The sequence below is a fragment of the Talpa occidentalis genome, unplaced genomic scaffold (assembly GCF_014898055.3).
Source record: "Talpa occidentalis isolate TD23 unplaced genomic scaffold, MPIMG_talOcc4v2.1 talOcc4.13, whole genome shotgun sequence".
In the NCBI taxonomy this organism is placed as follows: Eukaryota; Metazoa; Chordata; class Mammalia; order Eulipotyphla; family Talpidae; genus Talpa; species Talpa occidentalis.
The window spans coordinates 2,339,650-2,364,994 of record NW_023601322.1 but is presented as its reverse complement, the minus strand read 5'-3'; the positions used below and the strand labels follow the sequence as shown (position 1 = coordinate 2,364,994).

The window sequence follows — 25,345 nt, the reverse complement described above, 5'->3', positions numbered from 1 at the left end:
CCCAGCGTGACCACTGCACAGGGGCACGGGCAGCGGGACCTCGCGCCAGGCCCCCAGAGGAGACATCCCAGGGGTTGGCCGGAGGGAGCCCTGACCCGCTGGGGGAGCTGCGACTGCTGGACCGGTCACCAAAAGGGAAAATGCAAGAGCGTTACGTGTCCTTGTGCAACAATGGTTAAAACTAAAGGCCTCAGAAGGTTAGCCATCGGCAGCCCAGAAGTCTCACTAACGAGAATATCGTTCCCTAAGGGCGATAGAGGAGCAAGGTCTGAGGAACCTAAACTTAAACCTGGCCAGAAAGGTAACACGCGCCCTCTTCCTACCCTGTGGCATCCAAGATGAGAATGCCACACGCCGCCGCACTGAAGTCATCCGATGGTGTCTAAACTACAAAAGCAAAGCCAGCCGGGACTGACGCGAAGAAGTTCCCGCCTAACATTCCGCTAGTCCGTACTCACCCGGTTTTGGGGGGCGGTTTCGAGCGGTCCATGAAAACCGGCGTCACGCCACACAGATCCACGGTTGACAGCGTGGCCAGCTGCGGCCAGTTTTTGCCGTACCACACGATGGTGACGGACGCGTCGTCGATGGACAGGTCGACGTGCTCCAGGATGTGCTCTCTCCCGCTTTTCTCTTTCAGTACTAGTACCCAACCCAAGCCAGATATTCTGGAGGAAGGAAAGTAGGCTGAAAATAGCAATGTTTGCATCACTGCAGAACAAACTGCTGCAGACTCTTACACGCGCCATCTCTACAGCTCCCCAGGAGCCGAACTTCTAGGAACACGCCGCAAACGTCCACTTCAGCAGCAGCTCCCTCCTGGGACTCGTCCTCACCTGCACGCACACTGCTGGGAGCTGAAGCAGCCCCCAGGGAGAGGGACAAAGGCCCCGCCCAGGCGGGCGATGACCCATGGCGGCACAGGCGGTATTGTGCGCTCCCAGGAGCCCGGAGCACGCACACGTGTGCACACGTGTGTCTATAGGGACGATGAACGGGACAGTGTATCTCGCCAATGAGCAGACGCAGAAAACACAAAAGACCAACAGCCAGTCTGGTTAGGTGGAAACTTAGGTTCCTCAGGCCGTGGCTACCCCCACACTGCCCAGGCGTCCAGCCTCACAGTGCCCGAGCTCAGACCGGTGTCGTCAAAGCCTCTAACTGCTTGTCAGCACACGCAGGCGGCGGCTGCGCCCGGGCCACGCCCGCGTACCTGAGCGCCTCCTTGGTCTTCCCGGGCAGGCCTGTGTAGGGGTTGACGGGCTTGAGCGCCTGCGAGAGAGCTGCCTGCACAGATGACACTTGTTTGGCGATGTATTCCTTCTTCCAGTGCCCGGCCTCTCTGTCCTTCAGGGACAGCAAGCTCATGGGCGCCGCTGTCTTCTCCACCGAACTCACTCTCCAATTAGATCTTTTAGGTGAAAAAGCGGCCGAGTAGATTTTTCCCCAAATAAAACTGGAGTGAAGAGGAAATGTGTTACACTCTGAGCCACGCTGGACGTGCCAGCAGAGTGATGCGCTAGCTCACGGGACACGGGAAGGCTTCAGCGGCCTCGTCCCGCGAATAAATCAAACCAAACATTTACCACAGTGCCTGTGGGAAGGTGAACTGCAGTTCAAGGGAAGACACCCCGAGAGAAGCTTGCTCCCAGGGCCAAGTTAAAACAGGCGACCTCGTGTCATTGGGCCGCCCAAACCTCTGTCTTCCTAGACCAGTGAATGAACGGGGGGTTTACGCCAGAAACCCCGCAAGAAGCGCATACAGGAGACTCCTGTCTTGTTACAGCGCTTGCCCGTGGTTTTTTTAAATATCAGAAAGGACGTGTGTATAATGCCAGAGATATAGCATCGATACGATACATACATGTACACGCACACCACATGCAAAAATGTGCAGGGATCGTATGTAATTTCTGCTATGTTGCAGTTTTTCAATGCTGAACATGTGCTGTGTGCTGCTGGCTCAAAGGGGGGAATGAAAAAAACAGCACAGTGACTAACATAAGTGAAAAACAAAAACTCCCAACAGCAGCTAACATTTCTGAACACCGTGCCTCGGCACCTGGGCTTTCACTCATCTGATGTCCCTGACGCAGGAAGCAGCTGCCCTGGCTGCCCACGGAGGGAGGCCGTGGCTAAGGCGAGCGGGCCTGCCCGGTCAGGCGGGGCAGCAGCAGGCAGGGCTGGACCCTACGCCTCATCCAGCGCCCACGCCCTCGTCGGGCTCCCCGGCTCGTGCCATGAAGGAAGGGCGCAGACGACGCTGCTTCCAGACCAAGAGACACCCAGCGTGGCAGGAGCCTGACCCCGCGCCTCCCCGAGGCCCGAGAAGTCAGCGGCCCGGGCGCCGCTCTCCATCGGGGAGAGAAGTGCTTCTCCCGGGGAAACGGAGGCAGGGAGTAAAATGACTTTCCTAACGGGAGAGGAATTTCACATACTTCACTGTCTGCCAGTTTATGTCTCCCGGTTTCCATTTAGCCCAGGAAGGGAAGGAGCAGCTGCTGGCCAAGAGGCAGAGAGGGAGGCCCTGAAGAGCAGAGGAGCGGGGAGATGGCAGGAGCCTCGGGCCAGCAGGAAAGGAGCACTTGGCAGGCAGGCGGGAGGCGGGATGGGCTCTGGGCGGGCACTGCACGGCTTCCTCACAAGCTCACACATCCTCAGACCCCAGGACACGGCCTTCTAGCCCGGGCCTGCAGCCGCTTCTCAGCCCACGGATTCCTCCCACGGCAAGCCTTCGCCTTGAGGTGTCTGTTTCCTGCGGGGCGCTGTCTGGGCTTTGCCACGTGAGTGGGCGGAGGCCCAAGACCAGGCACACGTCAGTAGTCCAAGCCCATCTCACCAACACTCCTGGGACAGACACGTACAAGCCCTTTCATAGCCGATGGTGTCTTCATATGGCACCATCACTTCACTCCAGCCCAGTGTCCTTTGGGCACATTCCTCAGCACCAGGCAACGGCTGCAGATTCTGTTTTTACAAGCTCTAGACACGCACACACATGCACACACACGCACATGTCTCCGTAGTCACTGTGCCTGGCATGTCTGATGAGCCGTGTTCAACACCACATCTCACTTACTTGACTATAAGTGACGCCAAAGAGAATAAACACCCACAGATGCACAGCAGGCTTCCCAGTCCCCTAGAAGGAAGCCCTTGGCTTTTCTCTTTGGTGTTGGCTGGGCCGCCCCTAACACACAGGCCCCCTGCTCTGGAATCCAGGGCCAGGGCCCCCAGCCCCTCCCGAGGCACAGCAAGCCCCTGCCAGTCGAGGGACAGCCGCTCCCTGGGGCGCTGCTACGCCAAGGACAGGTAAGGGCTTCAGCTCACAGGAGCATAGTCCTTTTAATCACAGGAATGCAGATCTTTAAAACTATGACATTAGACACCCTATTTCTGAAATTAAAAAATACTCATAAAATTAACCCCATTAAATGTTAAAAACGGGTTGAAACGGTCTCACACTGGTTTCCACGAGGTCCATCAGAAAGCAACCGAGGTCCGGCTTTCTCCTTACTTGTCACTGGCCAGATGGTAAAAGCGCCTGTTCACACATCCAGCACACAGTAGGGCCACAGCATCCAGGTAGGAAAATATCTTCAGCAAGATTTCTGCGGGCATGCTGGGGTGGGGCAGGAGGAGAGAAGGGCCACGTTTCAGTCTACAAATGACAGACCACAAGCCGGGGGTCTCCGCCCAGCAGCCCCCGCCTGCACCCCCTCCTCGGCCCCCTGTTCTGGGGCATCCACAACGCTCATTTTACACCAGCCGAGAGCAGACTTCCCCGGTCTGGGCATCGCATCCGTGTTCACTCTCGGGGGATCAATAGGCAGGATTTCACCCCCGCCCGCAGGAAAGGGTGTCAGGAGCAGGTGAGGGGGTGGAAAGGAAGAGACAGGCACGCTTACCCAGTAATAAGAAAACACACGCTCTCCCGAGAAAAAAGCCCCATGTGGAACGGCCAAGGCCAAATCTTTCTCCCCTGCCTCCCCACCCTGCCCCGCCAGCCCTCCCGCCCCCGCCCCCACACAGCTTCCCGGGTCGCGGCCTTCTCATGGGCTGTCGGGACAGCACGACCTGAGACGCAGCCTCAGCAGCGATTTCTGCGAGCCCAGAATCCGTGCCTCACTGCACGAGAAGTCAGGCACGGGCACTCAAGAGCCTGGCAAAGGGGAGATGAGCGGAAGCTGTGGGGGACGGGCTGCGAGGGCTGTGGGGGCTGCGGGGACTGCGGGGGCTGGGGAAACCCTTTGAGCAATTTTAAGCGGCCCCCTGTCTCATACTCGTCTCCAGCTTGTCCTGCTATCTGGGCGGCTACCGGGCCTCCTGCTCGCCTGCGGCCACCCCACCCTGCCACCATGTGCACGTCAGCTACAAGCTTGCCCGTTGTCCATGGCAGCAGACGAGAGAGCAGGTCCCCAAGCCCGTGTGTGGGGAGCAGGAACAAGTCTTCATCATGAGGCAGCGGCAGTCCCCGCTCCCCGGCTCTGGCCGCAGCAGTGGCCCCCGTGCCCGTGAGTGACCACGAGTGGCCCCACCCCATGCCCCGGAGGAGCCCCGTTAGTTCTGACGTGACTTATAGACAAAGCCGGCACAGGGCCAAGTTGAGGCCGAGCTCACAGCAGCACGTGCGCATGGGAACGCGACTTCGAGGCCTCCCCATCCCCGACTGCTCTCTGCACGTGCAGGCCACATCCCGAGGCCGCATGTGATCGAGCAGGCCAAAGGCCAAAGTCTGAGAACGCTGAGAAAACTCTGTTTCGCATGAGCCCTTCCTCTCCCCACACTCTCTCTCGACTCCTGACTTTACCATTTCATAGTATGATGAACATCAGCTTATCAAATGTTTTGGAGGGAAATAATCTAAGATTCTGAGAAAGAATTAAATGGACTCTCAGAGAAAAGACAGTCACTTGAGGCATGTCTGGCACATAGCAGGGCACTAGGCCACACCCCTGACGGATACCCAGAGGTTGTCCAGGCACCTCGGTGGGGGGCTGTCCCCCCACATGAAAACCCTCACATTCAGAGTCAGCAGTCAGGTGTTTAGCAGAAAAGGTCTCTAACATTAGAGACAGAAAAGTTGCAAGAAAACATTTTTGAGACTTTTTTTATTTAATATTTCATAAAAATTTACTTTTTTTAAATCGGCGTAGTGAAAAATAGAGTTGGTTAAAGCAAACGTCTCGGGAAGGTGCCCAGCAGCTGTACGAGTGATCTCAGTGGAGAAGTCCCGTCTCGAGGCCCCAGACAGGTGAGTCCTCCCGCCCAGGTGACGTAATAAGGGAGGGGGCTCTCCAGGTGCTGGAGCCACAGCGGAGACCCCCACTTCACAACAGAGGGGACCGCAGGCGCTCTCAAGTATTGTTCATCAGGACCCCTCCCAGCCGCACACCCAACGCCCACACGCACGCCGAGCTACTCTCTGTGGGTTCCCGCTACCTCTCCCGCATGCTGAGGGTGAGGAGGAAGGGCAAGGGAGCAAAGAGGGGGCGGGAAGACCAAAGGCCAGCAACACTGAGCCTCCCGGGTTGGACCCCAGTCCGACCCTGCGCCTAAGCCCCCTCCTGCCACAAGACAGCTGCCCGTTTTCAGAGCTATGGGACCCCTAGACCTCACCCTAAGCCCTATTTGGCATCCTCATGCTCACAGGCACAAGCATCTTAGTCTAACTCCTCTAGCTCGTGACCCCTGCGTCCTTCCGCCCCAGTCAGCAGTGCCCCCACCACCCCTGCCCTCAGCCACAGTTCCCCCCCAACTGAAACCAGAGACACCCCTTTTGGGCTCTGGCACCCAGCCCCAAAAGCTGCTACTGGGCAGTACAAGCGGCAGTGGGTGGTGGGCATTTTACCACCCACCAGCGGCCCCACTGGGGCTCAGGCTGCAGGCAGAGGCCAGTAGTGAAAGTGGGCAGCAGTGGTTCTCCCACCACGCAACCCCAGGCGATGCAGCCCCTAGGTCAGGGCTGCAGGGGGGGAGCATAGGGCTCCTGGCTCTGGGGCTGCAGCTCCTCCAGCTGCAGGGAGTGGAGAGGCGCGGAGTCTGGCCATAGAATGCACCCAGCAGGTGTGAGCCATGAGCTGATAGCTAAATGGTCCACTCAGCCACAGGACTGAAAATGGACCAACCAGACTTGTGGGTGGGGGGCCCCGGAAAGAGGAGACAAGACAGGGCAGGAGCCAGCTTGGGATGCTCAGGCTGTCAGGCTCTCTCACAGAAGGACTCTGTTCCTGACTGCCAAAGGGGGAGAGAGGCCAAAGAGCGTGGAAGAGGGCAGGCCCACCGCACCTGCTCCAGGCTGCCTCTGACCTGCCTCTGACATCACCTCACAGGAGCACCATGGGCCCTGGGCCTGGTGTCTCAAAGACCCGTCTGTTGCCAGTGGGCAGTGGTGACCAGCACGGCTGGCCAGTGCTGCCTGGCCCTGCTGACAGGTGACTGGCACTGTGTCCGGGTCACCTCTGAGGCTGTTACCCACTCCTGATCATCCAGCATCTCCTCCGGTGCTGCCTCCATTGCTGCCTGGTGCAGAGTCCAGAGTCCAGCACTGCCCATCCTGACCTTCAAGATGCTGATGCCTCATCAGCATCACAGCGACCTCCCCTGTGAGCACCTCCCACCGCAGTCAGGTGATTCCCGGCCTGCTGTGCGCCAGGCAGCCCAGAGCTCCAGGCCCTCATTGGCAGGACAGCACCATATTGGACAAGCAGCCTTTTGTTAAGGGCTTCCGGACAGTGTGGACACCGTCTGGGGTGAGAGCTGGCCACTTGCGGCCTCAGACACTCGTTGCTTCCCCTGTTTGTTAACTAGGCTTCACTGTTGTTCCCTGAAACTGAGGGGTCCTGCCCTCAGGTCTGTGGCGGAGAACCCACAGGCAGCAACCCGTCCTCTACCGGGCCCTGTCCTGGGACAGCTAAGCCCTGCCATGGCGCTGCCTGAACACCGTTTCAAACCACGTCTAATTCACAGAGGAGCCGGGGCAGTGAGGCCAGCCCACCTTTCAGACGTGCGCGTGCCCCATTCCCCTTCCTTCTAGAGAGAAACCAAACAAGTGAACAAGGCACTTCTAGAAACCAAATGACAGCTCAGTCTCACCTGCGCTTTCAGGTCACGTGATGAAGCCTGAGCTCCTCCCCAGGGCCCCTGCCCCTGCCCACCCACTGCCCAGCCCTGCCCTCAGCCCAGCAAGCTCTGTGCCTGCCCCTGCCCACCCACTGCCCAGCCCTGCCCTCAGCCCGGCAAGCTCTGCGCCTCTTCCCCCAGTGCCCCTCTGAGGTGCCTTCTCCAAGCCCTTCAATCGGTTCTCAGTTCTTACTTTAATGCCCTCCTCAGAGCCGCTGGCCTTAGCACCCTCCCCCAGCCTCTGCAGCACACACTCCCGTCTTCCTGGCGGCATGCACCCCAACTTACAGTCCCTCTTTCACTTTGCCGAGCCTGCCAGAATTAGCCTGGCGCAGGGGCTCAGGCCCCCTAGGGCTGGGCCGCAAGTGACGCTGCATCAACTGCAAATCTGCCCTTCCACGCATTCATCTCGTAGGGCCGAGTCTGTCCCCAGGGTGCGGGGTCTGAGGCTTAACTTGACGGCCTTAATGAAACCTTTCGTTGTTGGCTTTCCACTGTCTAAAAACACCAGCACGCTGCCCACGGCCGGCTGCGCGGCAGTAAGACCAACGCTTGAAATCGGGCACCGATGTTTGGCGCTGGCGTTGTGATTGTGTGAGCCTCACGGCGAGTGGCGCCAAGCTTGGGGGGGCCCCCCTGAGGCGCAGCGTGCCACAGGTGCTCCATAAATGTCAGAGCCATTCAAATCCACGTGCACGTCAGCACCGATTTCAAATAATAGCTTAGGGGAAAAGCCCGCACGGAGCCTGTTGCCCAGATCCCAACACGAGTCTTGTCCTGGCAAAACAGACCCCAGTGCCAGGACCCCCGATGCTGCCACACAGAGGCAGCTATTGAAAGAACACACTTTCCTTCCGTCCTCCTTTTACAAGGGGCCTTATCATCTGGAAAGTGAACAATTTTGAAGAACACTTTTTAAAAAAGAAAATTGAATTTACTTGTCACTTTCAGAAGTTTAGCTTCATAAAACTGGTCTGATAATGACAGTGGTGACAGGCTGGTGACTCACATCAGTGCTGCGTGCTGTGCCTCCTGCCTACACGGCGCTATTCTTGGAGAGCTCAAAATAGCAGCCCGGTATCGACAGCACGGCAACTTACTCGAATAACTCCATCCCCAGCACCCCCAGCCCCGAGTGGCAGACTCCTGCTACCTACCTGTCCAGAGGCACGGAGCCGGCGTTCCGGGAAGGAGTCTGGCCTCTGGCCTGCTGCTTCTGGGGTGCACAGCCCGCAGCGAGTCTGACACCTGGCTCCTTTCTGAAAGGAAACGGGGAAAATTCAAACCAGAGTGAATGTCCCTTCCCTGCTCCACAATTTTCAAGGATTCATGAACGCCAAAGATTACTCACTGCGAACCCCCATCTCTGCAGAGAGAGCAGGAGAAGGCTGAGAGGAGGGAGGCAGGAGCAGGTGGCGGGGAGCCCTGGGGTCGTGCATAAGCACGCCTGAAAGCTGGACTGGCTCTCGGGTGTTCGAAACCTAAGGTTTAATGCCTCGCTGCACGCAGCCGGCATGTCAGAGGCGCTTGTGAGATGCGCTTAGCGGAAAGAGGGAAGAGATGACGTCACTGCTTGACCAGCTTCACGACAGAAACCCAATGAAGCAGCAAGACAGTGTTTGTAAACCGGGGGGCGCACACCTGAGCAGGGGGCTTTGCTGTCAGACTGCCCTGCCCTTCTCAACTTCCCATCTCACCCTCAGGAGACCGGATCTGAGCTGGCCGTCTTTTCTTTTAGTGCTACATAAAATAACGGTGAACGTTGCAGTGGAGGGCTTTGAAGATCCGGCACAACTGGGCATATCTTTCATGCAGCCAGATCCACTCGGGGATTCCTAACATTTTATTAAAATCAGTCCTCAAACCTGTCGTCCTCAGCAGCAGCTTTACAGGGACCTGAAATCCCCAGGGAGCCACAGCACCCAGCCTCCTGCGATTCAAAGACAGCCCCAGGGAGGACGTGCCACAACCCCTGGAAAGGTCTGGAAGCAGCTGCTTTGCTAAGCATGTCTCCACCCAGCAGGCTACCCAAGCAGCAGTTACGACCTGGGGTTGGCTGGGATATCCTCCACGTGCTCAGTCCATGCAAGCCACGACTCAAGTATCTTGTTCTCAGAGTAGCCACTTGGTTTTCCTACCGAGCTGATTCCGTGGCTAAATGTGCACTCACACTCAAAACACGCGTGGGCCATAAGGGGGGAGAGGAAGGGGGGAGAGCTGAGGGGATCCCCAGAACTTAAAAGTGCAATGAGCTCTCTGGAAGGTAAAGAGGGAAATCCTCAAGGTTTGAGCAAAGGGGGCCTGGCTTGCCCTGCACCCCTGCTCTCGGGAGGCCTGGGCAGCGGGCACACCTCAGCCAGGCCAGAAGCACTGTGGTCACCCAGAGGGCCTGCCTCCGAGCGGGTGGGCAAGGCGCTTCCCCTCCCTGGGTAGAGGTCTCCCCTGGGAAGCAGGCATGTCAGCTGACACAGATGTTAAAAACAAAAATGAAAACTATCACCTAGGCCTTTCCAAGACCATTAAAGAGCAAGCGGACGGGAGGCACCCACAGCTGTAACCTAGCAGCAGCAGGCCTGAGAGACGGCCAAGCCAGGCCCGGGGGTTTACATCACGACCCTTACTTGCAGGGCACAGGAACTTCACTTCTAGAAGAATAACCCACAGCGAGATGATGTGCCCTCAGTCTTCAAAGTTGTCTGCCAGGGACACACTAGGAGCCCCCCAGGCCTTGCTGCGAGGCAGGCCCTGCCTGGGGCTGACAGTGCTCAGCTGACTGAACCGCGCAGTTCCAACACAGGAAGCTCCGGGTGTCTGCAGGCTCGCTCGGCCCCTGAAGCACTCCCTCAGATGCCACGCGTCATTCCCTACCCTGCTCTCCCGAACTCTGCACACACTCCCCAACCCGCCTCCTCAGCACAGGCCCCATCCAGCCACCCTCACTGCTCCCGCCTGGGCCACGCTCACTGCCAAGGCAGCCCGGGCAGGCCTCATGCAGGCGTTCCCTTCACCGCTGGCTCCAGCCCCGCAGCGCCTAGCAGGAGGAAGCAGGCAACAAACACCTGCTAAACCAACACACCTCAGTGGGGAAGCAGCTGACAGCGGGCTATGCCACATCGTCTTATTTGTGCTTCTCTCTTAAGAGAAAAGTAAACACGTATCAGGTCTGCAAGAAAAGATAAGGTATTGCCTCATGATCATCTGACTCATGAGTTACAAGGTTTTGGGGGGTTTTAACTGAGAATTAAAGGACTGAGAGGAAAGTGTTCCATCCATTTCCTAACATTTAATATGCTGAATATGTAACAAATGGGGGGGGGGGGTTGGCTTAATTTCAAAACTGAGAATCCCCTGCCCTAGAAGATTTGGAATCACAGTTCACAGCACAACCCTTTAGGCTCGGGCAAGTGTCCTCCAAGGCTTTCACAGCATTCTGGGGACCAGATCCCCCAAAATCTGGGGGCACAGCCTAAAGAAAACTTTAAACCTCTTTGAAGTCTCTTATTTGATCTTAAAAATTAATGCAACTGTTGCTTTCTACCAGAAAATTTACCTTATTACAAAAATGTATTATATTACTTACTAGTTAAATTATTAACTTTTCTCGCAAAGCCTCTGCACTGATTTCATTTGTGGGGAAGAGGCCCGGCATCCCCTGCCCACAGGCACCTACCCATTTAAAAAGTACAGCCTATTCGTCGTTTTTCCTTCCACCATAAAAATCTACTTCATGAGCCCCTCACTTCATAGACATAGATAAGGCAAGGAAAATGACCTGGCGAAGGTTCCGCGCCAGAACCCGGGGTCCCGTACCCTCCCAGGCCAGACCACCTGTCCCCCGCAGCCCCCCCACCGGTGAGTCCAGAGCGACTTCTAAGTATCTATTATAAAACAAACCAGCTGCATAGTTTTGAGGGTCACTCAGTGAACAAATGAGTTCCAAGCGTCTCCTCACATGGACATATCGCTACGTCTGTAGAGAGCACTTTTAGCTGGTGCAAGTAGTAAGAGGACGTTTAGTTTAAAAACACCGTTCTTTCAAGCGACAGGTTTGGCCTGACAGCTTTGAATAGGTTTGCCAACTAAAACATCTACCTTCTAGATCTGATTTTAGTATCTGGTAAACCAACAAAATTAAACCAAGTAGAAATTTAGCCAACATGATTGGTTCCTGCTATATATTTTAGTTTACAATATTTAGTTAATATGATATTCACATGGTGTAAAAAGGGAACCACTAATTCCTTATGCAAGTCTATTGGTTCTGCATTGAGACATTAAAAAGAACCACCTACTTCCACCATCATCCATCATTCTCAGCAGCTCATTTTTCTTTACCCAAAAGTAAGTGTAGAGTCACCAAACCTCAGGTCCCAGGGCAAACTCCCAAGCCAGGCTTAATGCCAGGCACCCCATACACGGTCTCACCAGGTAGTTCACTCAACTCTCAAAGGATCCCTCCTAGAAATCATTCTCCTCACTAAACAGAGCCCTGTAAATAACGCTAACTTTAGGAAAAGTCACAAACTGACTTAAAGTTCAAGCTTCCTGTTTCAATTCCAGTCTCTCTCTCCTACATGACAGAACTTGCAGACATTGTCACCATTTCACTCGTCACAAGGCTGGTGTCTACCTTCACAGCTATTCACTGAAGAACTATTACCACAGACACGTTAATTAGCCTTATTGTGGCGATCACTTTGCAATATAAATATCAAATTATATTGCACACCTAAAACGATGTTACGTTGTCAACAGCTCAATTTTAAAAAGGGATTTTGTTTAAAAAAAAAAAAACAAAAACTATCACCACCACACACTAAGGGACAGTGTTCTGCTTTGCAACCAGGGTGAGTGGGGTTATGGCCCCCAAGTGGAACACAGCACACAGTCCTGGGAACTTGGGGAAACAAAAACAACCTAAGTAGTTGATCTGGTAGCAAAATCCTTTTTTATGCTTAAACGTAGTCATTTAGCTTACTAGGTCCAGTATGTTTGACTTTGTACATGGAAACTTACAAGCAAAAAATACCCTCAAGAATGCAAACTGTCCCTAGCATCATCCCTCCACCTGGCAAACCAGCTGCAAAGTTGGGCCCAGAGCAGACACAGCTTGTCACCCCATGCTGGACGGTGAGAGCAGCTGATCCTCCCCAGATGGATGGCTCAGTCTGGGAAGAGACCCTAAATCTTCAGAGGGAAGCGAAGATGCTTGTGGAAATCTGCCGCAGCCTCTCCCCCTGACCCTCTCACCCAGCAGAGCTGCCTTCGCACACTTAGGAGGACCAGCCTGCACTTGAGGGGACCCTGAGACCTGTGGAGACACACAGGAGTGGCGCAGACCCCAGGACCTGGAAGGAAGGCACCAGGAGGTAAAGGCCAGGCGGGTGGGGGGAGCAGCAGGCAGTCTAGAAGGCACCCTCCGGCCTGCAGAGGGGCCTGAGAAGGGGAGCTGCGGCCTCCCTTTCCGTAAAGCAGGTGGGGGAAGTTCTAAGAACAGTCGTAACAGAAACGTGCTCGTGGGTCAGAGAGAAAACCCGAGTTATACTGGTGAATCCTCTCACACCCCCTCACCTCCAGCCTGCACCCCATTTCTTCTGTGCATAAATAAATCTTTTTAAAAAAGAAAACCTGAGTTACACTGTCGGAGAAAGCTCGCCCTAGCCCCAAAGCAAGCACCTCTGGGGCAGCGCTCCTGGGGATGGGGGGCCCCTCAGGCTACTCCAGGGTGGCAGCGGGTTCGCACCTGTCCTCTCAGGTGGGGCGGTGCCCAGGCCTACAAGTGCGGGAAAGGCGGGAGCGAGTTTCCCTGGGGGCCGCTAGGGGTGTCACGACTGGGGTCGCCCCCCCGCCGGGCTGGCCTCCCCTCTGACAGTGTGCGCGGGAGGGGCGCCCCCGGGGGGGACAAGGGAAAGGGCGACTGGGGGAGTAGGGGCTTCCCTCGCGGGGCTCCCGACCCGCGGCCCGACAGTCACCTGGGCCCGGCGCCCTGCCCCGCGCGCCCCCGCGCCGCGCCGAGGCCGCCGCGCGGCAGGTGCTGGGCCAGCAGGCCGCGCCATTGCTGCTGCAGGAGCCGGCCGCGACCGGTCGCCATGGAAACCCGCGGGCACTGCGGCGCGCAGCGAGGGGGCGGGGCTCCGCTCACGCCACGCCCCCCATGGCGTCGCCGCGCGTGCGCAGGAGCGAGGGGCGGGCGCGCCCGCGGCCCGCGCCGCTTTTCCAGGGTGTCCCGCAGCTGTTCTAGAAGCTTCCGGGGCTCGGCTTGTCTTGAAGCCCAGGCCCGTCGGTCAATCGGAGTTTGTAACGCAGGCGTCTGCGGGGTGGCGGCCTCGTCCCGCTCCGCTTGGAGGCCCTAGTGGCCCGCGGAACTCCCGCCCGGTTTCCTCGGGAAGGGAAGCCACGGCCTCTCCCTGGAGGCACGCTGGGCCGCCGTCTGATCGGGAACCCCCAGTTCACAGGGGCCTGGCCGGGGCTTGCAAGGCCGCACCCCTCGGCCAGCTGCTGACGGGAAGTCTGCAAGTTCCGGCTTGAGCCACCCGGACGCCCCTCCCCGCGCCGCGGCCCCGCCCTTCCGCGCCGGTGCGTGCGGCGCCTGCGCGGGCGACTCTCGCGGGGGAGTCTGGGAGGCGGCACAGGCGTCGCGGCCGCTGTGCACTGTGGGAGATGTAGTCTCTCATGACTTTCCCGCCGCGGCCACTCTGTTGGGAGTGAGGGCGTTAAACTACCGCTCCCAGGATTCCTAGGGGCTGCCCAGGTTACTTTGCGAAGACATGGCGGGCAGAGTTTGGTCAATGTTCGCATCGCGGGCAATCAAAGCGTTTTAGCTCAAGCACGAAGCGCCGAGGACACGAGCGGGCGGGCGGCGGCGGCTCTCCGGTGCCTCTCGTCATAATTCGCGCCGCCGAGGCCGGCATCTGCCCGGCTCGCTGTCCCCGCGTGAGGCGTGAATGCGCGCGCGGGCGTGAGCGCCCGGCCCCGGGCAGGGAGGCGGTGGCCGTCGCGGTCGGGGCCTCGCGCGGCGGGCCGGCTCCGCGGACATGATGTGCACTTTCCTGAGGCTCGTGCGCTCCACGGAGAGGCTGCACAGGTCCTCGGGGAAGCGGTGGTTTTCATCGCCCCTGGGGCTGAGAGCTCCCTGGGAGACTGCGCCCTCGTGGGCCTGGGCGCCGCGAGAGCAGAAGAAAACGTTGCGCCCCAGGCGTGTCCTCGCGGTCCCCCAGAAAACCTTCTGGACGCAGAGGCAGAGCGCGCGGAGCGCAGAGGAGGACGGCAGCAAGCACGTGTCGGTGCACAGAGGTCAGAGCCAGGAAACCACCGTCTCGACCTCGCAGAAAGGTAAAAGGACTGAGTCTCCGGCAGCGTCAGTCTCCCAGGCCTGGCGGGAGCTGCCAGGGCCCTTTTGCTCGAGCGCTGTGCAGAGCGCGGGGCGCAGTTCACGCAAGGGGGAAGGTAGAGCCAGGAAACCCAGTTTAGAATCCGAATGCGGACCTGCAGTTTCCTTCACAAATTTGAACTCACACTTGAAAATTAATTTTGATCAGTTCTGTTGTGGAGAACCCTCTATAAAACATTACCTTTTAAGACTTTATAATATACAAGTAGAGTTCCCAGATGTTATTTCGTCTCACTTAAGTCTCATGCTCACTCTTCCAGACATAGATGAGGACCCTTTTGTGTATGAAGTGCACTCCCCGATTTCACACAACTGGCAAATGCACATTTTCCTTTAGGACAGCCATTCACAAATAGTTCTCCAGCTTCCATATTCTCTGTTTAGCACTTGAATGGATGCTAATGCGTGTGTCAAAGAAATCCTGTGTGTAAATACATAAACACCTTATCACACAAATAGGAGGAAAACAGTGTGAAACAAAAAGAAAAGATTGGGCCTCCCTGGTGGCACAGGCAGTTGAGCCCAGCACCAAAGGTGCCCATTCGATCCCCAACCGCCTCGGAGCAACCCACATGGCAAGCAGACCTCTCCTGTCTCACCTGCTGCTCCCCTCAGCAGTGTATTTCAGTCAATCTGCCTGTTCTGCTCCCCACTCTGTCTCTGGTGAATCCTCACCCTCCCACGCATCTGGCCTGTACCCCAGTTCTTGTATAAATAAAAAATATTAAAAAAAAAAAGATTGTGCTTTACAAAACAAGAAGTTAGCATATAATCAAGAGTAATTGGGTAGACTAAGAAATAAAGAGAAGAGAAGTTATGGATTGTAGTCCATAGTTCAGTCAACAAACACTTTTCTTGAGTGTCGCACTCTTATGCCCAGATACCGAGTTGGACTCTATGTACTGTGGGATGAAAGATATTCCAGACAGTTGCTTACCTTCAGATGACAGGTACAGTAGCAGAATGGACAGTAGGAAAAGTGAAAAGAGACTTTGCTTCCACAGATGAGATAAGGCATTTTCATTTTTTATTGTTTATTTCCCAAGTGAGTTATAAAAAAAGATAAAGCAGAGCATTTCCGACACCCTATTAATACCGTGCAAACATGATTTGTTAGTATTTTGATTCATGTCATTTTAGTGCACATACTTAACAGTTTTAATAGCAACAACAAAAAAGGACAACAGGCAGCCTCTGGTGAAGACCACGTAGAGTACCATTAAAAAGAAACACTAAAGGGCCTCCCCGGTGGTGCAGCGGTGGCGCAGCGGTTGAGCGCTGGGCTACGAGGCTGCCTGCAGCCTCTGCAGCGCAGGTTCGATCCCAGGCCGCTGGGCGAGGGTCCCGTGTGGCGCGCAGACTTCTGCCGCCCGCTGCTCCTCTCAGCAGTGTACTTCTGTCCTTCTGCCTATTCTGCTCCCTGCTCTGGCTCTGGTGAATTCTCTCACTCTCCTGTGCTTCTGACTGTGCCCAGTGCTTGTATAAATAAATAATTAAATAAATCTATAAATCTTTAGAAAGAAACACAAAGGTGTGTGGGCTGTGGATGGGGCCAGGCCTTCGCACACAGTAATTACACAGTAGGTGCGAGTGAACAGAGAAGGCGGCCTCCTGGCCTGTGTGGCGCAGGAATATGGGCGTGCCCAGGCGCTCCTGGAGCCAGCAGTGGGGCCAAAGCCTTGACATGAGTGGCAGTATGACATGGCAGCATGTTGGGTGGCCAGTGGGTGGCCAGTGGTGTGTCCTCAGCTTAGGACCTGGCGCTCAGTGGCATGTTAAGTTTGTCCCATGACCGCAGGGAACAGGAGCGAAGGCTGACTGTGGGGTTCTACCCAGCCTCGCTAAGAGGAGGGACCTGTGGCAGAGCTTGTTGGATCAAGCCCATGAGTGACACGGTTAGGGCAGAGAAAGTGTTTATTTGAATCATCTCTTTATGCAGAAACCAGTGTGGAAAGCTTGAGGAATTATGCTGTGCTGAAGAGCACTTTTAAATAAGTGTTAATTTATAAAAGTGATAGAAGTTTGTTGTAAAAAAAAAAAAAAAAAGAGTGGAGGAAATAGTAACAACCTCCGTTAACATTTTGTTGTTTTTCTGAAAAAAAAAGTGTAAGAAATGCCTATTCTGGAAATCATTCAAATACGGTGACTACACTGAGCTATAAAGACGCCAGGAGGTGAGTCACTCTCCAGCATCAGGGAGAACGTGCCACGGCGGCGAGCGGCTGGCAGTGCCAGTGGCCGGGCAAGTGCCCACGTCGCTGTGCACGCAGACTCTGTCCCGTGGCGATGCCGCAGCTGAATGGCTGTTGCGCCCGGGACTTGGGTGTAATCCACAGGCTCCTCTTTCATTCGTGTCGAAAGAGACAAGCACCCCTGCAGGCTCTTTATTTTCTAAATCTGTTCAGCTCACAAGTCTGAACAAACGCTGGTCTGCGTCAGCCCTGCTTTCCTCTGTGCCCGGCCCGTGGGGGTGGCAGGACGCTAGCGAAAGTGACCCTAGGAGTAGAAAGCCGAGTTGAGGCCATTTTTGACCCCCTCGACTGCCCGTGACAAAACACGCTCTGATCTGTGAACAGTGAACTGCCCGGCATCGCCTGGTCTGTGACGGTGGTTTTCATCCGCTCTGAGGAGCTGGGGACTGAAAAGAATGTCCTCATCTTAGAAAGTAAGGAGGTGTTGAAATGACGAAAATAGAAACCTGGGTCTAGGCCCTGAATTCTGGTGAAGTTCCTCTGGCTCACGGGGGGATCTGAGCAAGCTGCTCCACGCCACAGCCCCCGAGGGCCCGCGCCTGCCTCCCCAGGCAGCTGCCGCCTGCCCGTGCCGCTCACGGTGACTTGGTGTTTTCTCTCCACAGTGAAGGAAGCCGGGCGCGACCTCACCTACCTGGTAGTGGTGCTTATTGGAGTCAGCATTACAGGTTGAAAACGCAGCAAGTATAACGCCCCGCACAGCTCTCCCGAGTGCCGCTGGTCTCCGTCTCTCCTGGCTTCACTTTTTTTTTTTTGTGATTTTCAGGTGGCTTGTTTTACACTATTTTCAAAGAACTTTTTTCTTCATCCAGCCCTAACAAGATATATGGGAAAGCCTTGGACATATGCCGGTCCCACCCCGAGGTTAGTCCTCAGGGAGAGTCTCACAGACGGGCTGGGCTGGGGTGGGGTGGTTCCCTGCCCGCAGGGCCGACGTGGACACGTATGTGATAGGGTCAGTTGGTCACGTCAGCTCTGTGTTTGAAATGCTTTAAGTAGGCAGAGGCCTGTAGGGGGTCTCCTCCCTACCTGGACAAGAGAAAGTCGATGCTAGTTGTCACGGATGGCGCGCTGGGATCGGCCGCCGGCCTCGCACACAGCCTGGTTGTGGCGGCTGCGGATGCGCATTGCAGAGAGGAGGCTGACTCGAGATGAGCTCGCTCAGCTGAGGTGACAGCAGGAGAGCCGGAGCCCAAACATGGTCATCTGGAAGCCGGGCCCCGGGCTGGGGTCGATGGGGAGACAGACCTCGGCTCTCCAGAGGCTCTGGTCCGGGAGGACGGCTTTTGTGTAATGTTTTCCAGTCAGAGAAGCCGGCGCAGCCTGTGAATCCCCCGATTTCCTGCTCTCTGGATAGAAAGCCTCCACTTTGAAAAATATCAGTCATTGAAGTCTCAGTTCTGGTACCTTGAAAGAAAACAGCAGGTAGCATCAGAACTCGAGACTCCCGGGGCACCGCCCTCAGATGCCGTCGCTTCTGTAGTCCCGTCAGGGAGGAACTTGAGGCTGGTACTCTCGGCACCTCCTCTTCAAAGCTATGGATTCTCTTAACTCCATGCTGGCTAGTCTGAAGACGTGGAGGAGGTAGCAAGGGCGCACTTCCTGGGTGCGCTGAAAATAAAAGGTGGGGGGAGAGAGGGGCTTTCATAGTCGGGGCCCAGATTAGACTGGCAAGAAGCACCGTGCAGGCGACGGGACGCGCACAGCGTCATCACAGGCCCGCGGGGCAGCGCTGCTGTGTGACTCACAAGCAGCCGTGCATGCATCTCAGCGTTTGGGACAAAATTACACAGAATAAGTAAAGGTGGCATGTTAGTGAGAGGCTAGGCATTTGTGGCCTGTGAACCGTTGACTGACAGCATCTCGTCAGCATTTGTGGTGGGTCTGCTTGAGAAACGGGGGGCTCTGGGGTTGATGCCCGAGTGTTGATTCCAGGCCATTATTTGAACGACTGTTCTGCGTCGGCTGTACAGCCCTGAGTAATTCTCATCTTCCATGATGGACTCCTTAGCATGCATACCTGAAAAATATGACGCCGATGTTCATCAGAGACAGTAAATTTTTGAGAATCTAGGCAGTATTTTCATCTGATAACAAATCTGTGTGTGTTTTGTTTTTTTTTTTTTAACCTTTTCAAGTTATTTGCGATTTAAATTCCATAAAAACGTTTTCACTTCCTGGTGCATTTTCCACCTGGAGCCAGGCGCGCCACCCCCTGGCCTGACGTCTTCATAGGTCACTCTTGTTTTCCTTTCACAGTGTGGGGTGACCTGGACAGTCACATTGGTCTTGTAGATCTCCCACTATACCCTGGTGCATTGATGTCCCAGAGGCCCTGCACACGTGTTGCGTGGCATGTGTTGTCTGCAAGGGCAGTGGGAACGGCATCGCCTCAGCCTGAGCTGCCCTCACGCTCTGGTGCGGGAGCCTCAGGCTCACCTGCTTCAGTCTCTGCATGGAGTGTGATTTGTGGGGTGATCGCTGCATAATAACTTTTCTTTCCAGATTTCTCATTGTCATTTTGAAAGGGTCCCATTTACAAATTTGGGGGGTTTCTAAAAAAAATCATGGGGTCTGTCAGAAACGCTCTCCTTAGCAGTAAACAACTGGCTGACAACCTCATCCACCACTCCCCCCAGGTCATCAGTGTCTTCGGGGAGCCGGTTAAAGGCTTCGGGGAGACGACGCGGCGTGGGCGCAGGCAGCACGTCAGGTACCGCACGGGGGCAGCGTGGGGGCAGCGGAGGGGAGAGGAGCTCAGTCCCACGGCCTCCATCTTCCCCACAGCTTCGTGGAATATTCGAAGGATGGGCTGAAGCACATGCGCATCAAGTTCTACATCCAGGGCTCCGAGCCGGGGCGGCAGGGGACGGTGCACCTGGAAGTGAAGGAGGTGTGGGCGCGGGTGGGCGCGGGCAGGCGCAGGGCGCGGCCGGGCCCCTCAGCTCTGCACGGGGCTCACTCCTTGAAACGCGGTTTTTCCCCAGAACCCAGAGAGTGGTGAATATGAGTTTCGCTACATATTTGTAGAAGTTGACGCCTACCCTGGAAGAACGATTGTCATCGAAGATAACCGGTCCTGAGCGGTGACGCACCAGCTCGAAGAGCATGGACGCCGGGGACTGGCCGGCTCTGACGTCACTGCCAGTCACAGAGACTGGGCCCGGGTCGTGGTGTGTTTAGACGGAGGCGGGTAGAGATTTCTGCTGTGGTGTGAACAGTCGTGAACTAGAGCGCATTTTATTATAAGCAGAGCCCGCGTCGTGAAGTCATCATCGGTCACAGACCGTGTTCTGCTGACATCTTCCCTGGTGAGAAGCCGCGTTACTAAAAATTGACACCGTGTAAATTCAGAGGATAGAGTTCAGTATTTTATGCTTTTAGAATAATGTGTAACTGATTAAAGTCTATGAAACAAAATTGAAACCAAGGAAGAGCAGTCTGAGCCGCCCGTGGTTAGCTGAGCTGCTTGTGTTACGTCTTTTCACAGCCCGGTCTCCCTCGGGCTGGGCAGCGCAGAGGCTGGGTGACTTACTGGGCTGCCCCCCGCCGTGTCTTCCTGCCCTTCCTGTGGCGTGGCCGGTGTCCATGTGGCCACGCCCGAGACGTCTGGCTGGGGAGGGCCGCGCGCGCGCGCTTCTTGGGACCCACTCAAGCCCGCTGCACAGGCACTGGCCCTGCGCCGCCCCCCGGCTGCTGCAAGGCTCAGGACCAGCGTCTCCTTCCACGTCCCCGGGCCCGCAAGATAAGCGCTTTTGAGGTTACTCTTACAATCAGAAGTAAAACTGTTTTTTGAGAGGAGAAATCTGTGCTCGTAAGGGTCTTCTGTGTAGCCACGGATGGTGCCGTGGGCAGGTCTTTAGAAGCCTGTTTTCCTTCTCATCACCAGGTCCTACGTGTTCAATTTGCCCTTTTTTTGGAAGTGCTGCCCTAGTGAGCGTGGGCGTCTCTGATTCCGACTCCAGCACCTCTGTCCTCGGGCTCACGGCGCGTTTCCTCCTCTGTCCAAGATCCTGGGGACACATCTGACCACAGCCGCGTGCCCGTCTCATCCACACAAACTCAGAAATGTTTTCTCCCAAAACCTGTGTTGTTCAGCCCCAGCCAGTGACCGTGCAGGATGCAGGAAGCGTGGGGTGCCCGCTCCCAGCCCCCGCCCGCTCCGGGCGCTGCTCTTGATTGGCGCTAGTGAGCATTTGATGATCCCACTTCGTCCAAACAGTTCCCCGCACCCAGCTTTTGGAGTTCCACTTAGTTATTTATAGTTAATAGACTGCTACTTAGCGTACTCAGCGTGGCGCTGATGTGCTCCATCTGTGGGATTTCGTCAGCCAGCAGATAGTCACTGGGGCTATGCAGGACGTCAGGCCACGCTGGTTTCCGTAACAAGAAATCTCAGCCCAGGGCTCTGTCCTCAAGGCTACCCATAGGAAGGTTCAACTCCAGGAGGCGTGACCTGGTGAGCGGGTGTTCTCAGCCAGGGGAGGAGCATGTGCAAAGGTCCAGAGGCATCGATGCACTGAGAAATATTTAGGGGGTAAAAATGACTAAGCATCCCAGGGCTGTCGGGAATAACAGGGAGGCGTGGGGAATCGTCTCAGCTCCAAGGGGAGTGGCTCCAGGCCCGGAAAGGGGGTGGTGTGAGTGGGGGGAGGTTCCACACGGAGCATGCAGCAGGGGAGGGGTGTAGGAGACTGGACAGGGAGCAGCTGTGAGGACCTGCCAGGGCAGCAGCCACAGCTGGGGAATGAAATGGTCCGGGTGGAACCCACAAGCGGCCGGCGGCGGGGTGTCTGTGTCCTCTGACCAGACCATGTGATCCCCACTCCCTGGAGTGGTTAACAGGCTAAGGAAAGGACTTGTATGTTAATTTCAAATGCGTCTCATATTTGTTGGGTCAGTGAAGATGAAATTTGGGAGCAGGCGAAAGAAGAGGTGCGTTGGAGAAGAGGTTGCCATCCAGGAAGGGGAGGGGTGGCTGAGCACGATCCCAGCCATGTCGTCCACCCTCGAGGTTGAGGCGCCCTGAATTTCTTGATGGCTTGAGTTCAAAAAGCCTGATCCGGGCCTTTGTCCACCTTGGGAATTGAACACCACCTCTCTCTCTGGTGGTGGACACAGACTAAGGGGCTAAAGAGCAGAGACTCGTCTCCTCAGAGTCCCAGAGGCCAGAAGCCGAGGTCAAGGTGTCTGCAGGGCTGGCTCCTTCGCCGTCTGGGCCAGGCTGCGGGGGGCAGGCCTCTCCCTGGGACTCTCCCCTCTGGGTGGCTGCGCCCTGCCCCCCTCCAGCCATCCTGGACTAGAGCGCACCCTGTGACCCCATTCTCCCTTCACTGCTTCTTCCAGGGCCCCATCTCCAGGTGCGGTCACATGCGAGCTCCTGAGGGCTAGGACTTCAACACATCAGTTTTGGGGGGGCACAATGTAGCCCCTAAAACTGGGAGACTGTCCCTGTTGTGGGAAAACGCAATAAAGGATTTGAAGTCTTGAGACGCCATGTCAGCAGCTCACTCGGGGGGTGGGGTAGAAGGCCCCTCTGGACCGCCACCCTCACAACTTCCATGGGAGTTAGATCTTTCCCAAACAAATTTTCAGTAGTCATCCAGGGACGTTCAAAGTCCTGCTCCTGGGGAAGTGAGCCCAGCCCCGCGAAGGGAAGCCGCGGCACCTTGGACTCGGCCGCACGTGTTCCCAAGCTCGTCCCTCGGGTCCGTCACCACGATAAACGCTGCCCAAGCGGCGCGTTCTTCGGACAAGCCCTTCCCAGATGCTGGCGTGTGTCCCAGCTGTTCTGAAAGAGAAGGACCCTGGAAAGTATAAAATATTTAGAGCCCGCTGTGCTGTCTGTCCTGACTCACTTGAGGAGCCTTACCTGCCCTCAGCGCTCGCCGGGGACGGACGGCGGCGGGAGGCTGGCGCGGGAGCCGGTGCGCGGAGCCCTGTCCCTGGGGGGCCGGTGTCTGCCGCTACGCCCCTGAGATGAAGAACTTGAACCGGCAGCGCAGTTTCGGGCCAGCAGACCAGCCCTTTACTCCTCTGAATAGGATATAAATGCCCCCCTCTGTCCCCTACAGGGGTGCTGTCTCCCTGGGGAAGTGCCGACAGCACGTTCATGCCATCGCCCCACCGAGCCCCTGAGCAGGAAGACGCTCCCCCAGCACCTTGGCTTTAATAAAGGGGTGGTGTGCGTGCTCCCTGTTGTGAGAGGGGTGACTCCAAGCCCACCCTGCTCAGCTCGCCTCTGCTCAGCTAGGACTGCCGGCAGCACCCCCGCTCACCACGGGGGTCCCTCCGGCCCAATGACAACATCGTCGCCTCGGCTGAGGAGGGTTGCAGGAGGCGCCCCCACACAGACGGCAGCTCCGTGTTTCACTGCTGACTCACCCGGAGAGGCCCCAAGACTTCACGTCATCTCGCCTCAAGAGGAAGCTCTTGTTTCATTTCCCAGCTCCTGGAGCTTCCGGCGTTTGCTTATTTGGTCAACAGAGGAACCTTATTAAGGATTCTTAGGAAAGAATGTTAGCCTTGGTGGCTCTGGTGCTGCTTGTCGTGGGCCCTCCATGCCGGCTCCAAGCTGGGCGGCCATCTTGAGAGGCTGCCACGGTGCTGTCACCCCCTGTGGCCACTAGAGGGCCATGGCCACCCGCTCTGGGGGACTTCAGCTCCCCAAAGGCCCCACATTGACAAGTATTTACCCTGCAAAGGCGCTGTCTTCTGGGATAGTCTTATAAAGACATCCATCTCCTTGGTATTCATTTTCGATAGTGTTCACTTCAATTTCAAGTCCCCTAAAAAATCAAATCTGATGCACAGTAGTTACTGACCCCGCCTCCATGTGTTCAGCACGTAGTTAAATGTGGCAGCTTGTGTCCTGTATGAGACTGTGCTGGGCCTCCCTGGCAGCTCAGGCGGGTGAGCGCAGCGCTGTGAAGCTGTCCGCGGCCGCTGCAGCGCCGGTTCGATCCTGGCTGGCCACGGAGCAACCCACATGGCGTGGCAGACCTCTCCTGTCTCCCCGCTGCTCCCCTCAGCAGTGGATTTCAGTCAGTCTGCCTGTTCTGCTCCCCGCCCTGTCTCTGAATCCTCTCACCCTCCTGCGCTTCTGGCCTGTACCCCAGCTCTTGTATAAATTAAAAAAAAAGTCTGTACCAGACGCGAGGCCAGAAAATTAAGAAAGACTCACCCCTGGTCTTCAAGAACAGGCAAATGAGGCCACCAATGAGCCGGCGCGGGGTGAGACGGTGCCAGAGTGGACGGTGCGAGGGCAGGCGGTCCTGGGACGTGGCAGTGGGCTCCAGGGGGACCGCTCTGGCTCAGCAAAGCCGGGCAACATGCACTTCACGGGAGGAGTGAGGCAATCTGCGCAGGCTGTGAGACCCTGCCCAGCCCCCCACCAGGGGTGGGAAGCTCAAGGTCATTCCCACACGCCTCCAAGAGGCTTTGTTCATGTTGGATTTGTCGGAGAAAAGAAGCAAACAAAGCTGAAACAGAGGGGCCTCCCTGGTGGCACAAGGGGTTAAGCACAGCACTATGAAGCTGACCAGCCTCTGCAGCCTGAGTTCGATCCTCAGCCAGGGAGCCGACTGGCATGGTGCAGCAGACCTCTCCTGTCTCCCCGCTGCTCCCCTCAGCAGTGGATTTCATCAGTCCAGCTGTTCTGCTCCCCATTCCATCTCTGGTGAATCTTCTCACCCCCACACCTCTGGACTGTACCCCAGTTTTTATATGCGTAAATAAATCTTAAAAAAAAAAAAGAAAATAGCAAGATCTGATGGTGCCAGGAGTCTGGGGTGATTTAGAGGCACTGACAGCACCGCATTAGAAATGTCACCCTCTGAAACCCCTTAAGAGGTATTTTCATTTTAGGAAGAGTGAAACCCGAACGTGTTTTCTCCAAAGTCACGCTGCGCAGCCTGGACAGGGAAGCCCAGTGACCCCCCAGGCCCGGGCGACCTCTCTTAGGCGGGAAGTGGATGTGTCTTCTCTTTGGTTTTGCACAAGAGGTGCAGAGCAGTACACGCGCACACACACACACACACACACACACACACACAGAGGAGGTGAGCCGGAGACTCCGCCAGCCTCGAGGTTCCTGCTCCCCTTTGTCCCACGTACCTCTGCCCCGCTCCCCTGTCCCTCCAGCCAGCTCAGACAGGGCGGCCCATCACGTGAAGGGATGGTGTTGGGGTTCAACCCCTTTGTTCCCAGCAGCTCCTGGGAACGTAAGCCAGGGCCATGCTCAACTGCATGTGGAGACCAACCTGGAAAATCACTGCCCGCCACATCCACTCCCTTTTTTTTTTTTTAATTGAAGCCACATCGCATTGCAACACGTGAGTGTACGGTGTGCACCACTGAGGCTCAGTGTGTGCCCGGCACCCATTTATCACCCCGGGCCCGGCCTCTCTTCACACCGCCCCCCTTGCCGGTCACCACTAATTGGTCTTATGGTCCAGATGTTCATTTTGGTTTGACTTGGTTCATCTACTTGTTTGAACGCACACCGGGCCTGCCTCCTGGACACCGGCTGCAGAAACCTGCCACGGGCCCGGCTCGAGCACAGCCTGGGGCTAGGCAGGGG

At 56.3% G+C, this 25,345-nt stretch overlaps 1 protein-coding gene and 1 long non-coding RNA gene across 2 annotated transcripts in view; both read right to left on the bottom strand.

Annotated features, from left to right (window-relative positions):
* The window catches only part of FBXO15 (F-box protein 15), a 33,671-nt gene extending 19,765 nt beyond the window's left edge, over positions 1–13,906 (bottom strand). The window contains exons 1-6 of the mRNA XM_037508405.2: positions 13,879–13,906; positions 10,199–10,256; positions 8,280–8,381; positions 3,518–3,622; positions 1,214–1,456; positions 459–668 (exon numbers count right to left, since the gene is read on the bottom strand). Coding sequence (XP_037364302.2) covers positions 459–668; positions 1,214–1,456; positions 3,518–3,622; positions 8,280–8,381; positions 10,199–10,256; positions 13,879–13,891 — 731 coding nt within the window. The 5' untranslated portion in view covers positions 13,892–13,906. The remainder of the gene's footprint in view (positions 1–458; positions 669–1,213; positions 1,457–3,517; positions 3,623–8,279; positions 8,382–10,198; positions 10,257–13,878) is intronic.
* A 1,624-nt stretch (positions 13,907–15,530) lies between these two features.
* On the bottom strand, positions 15,531–24,163 carry LOC119242972 (uncharacterized). The gene is made up of 3 exons (XR_008551324.1): positions 23,948–24,163; positions 23,149–23,552; positions 15,531–22,571 (listed from the first exon to the last, which is right to left on the bottom strand). It is a non-coding gene; the product is annotated as an uncharacterized LOC119242972 (long non-coding RNA).
* Between the last annotated feature and the right edge of the window lie 1,182 nt (positions 24,164–25,345).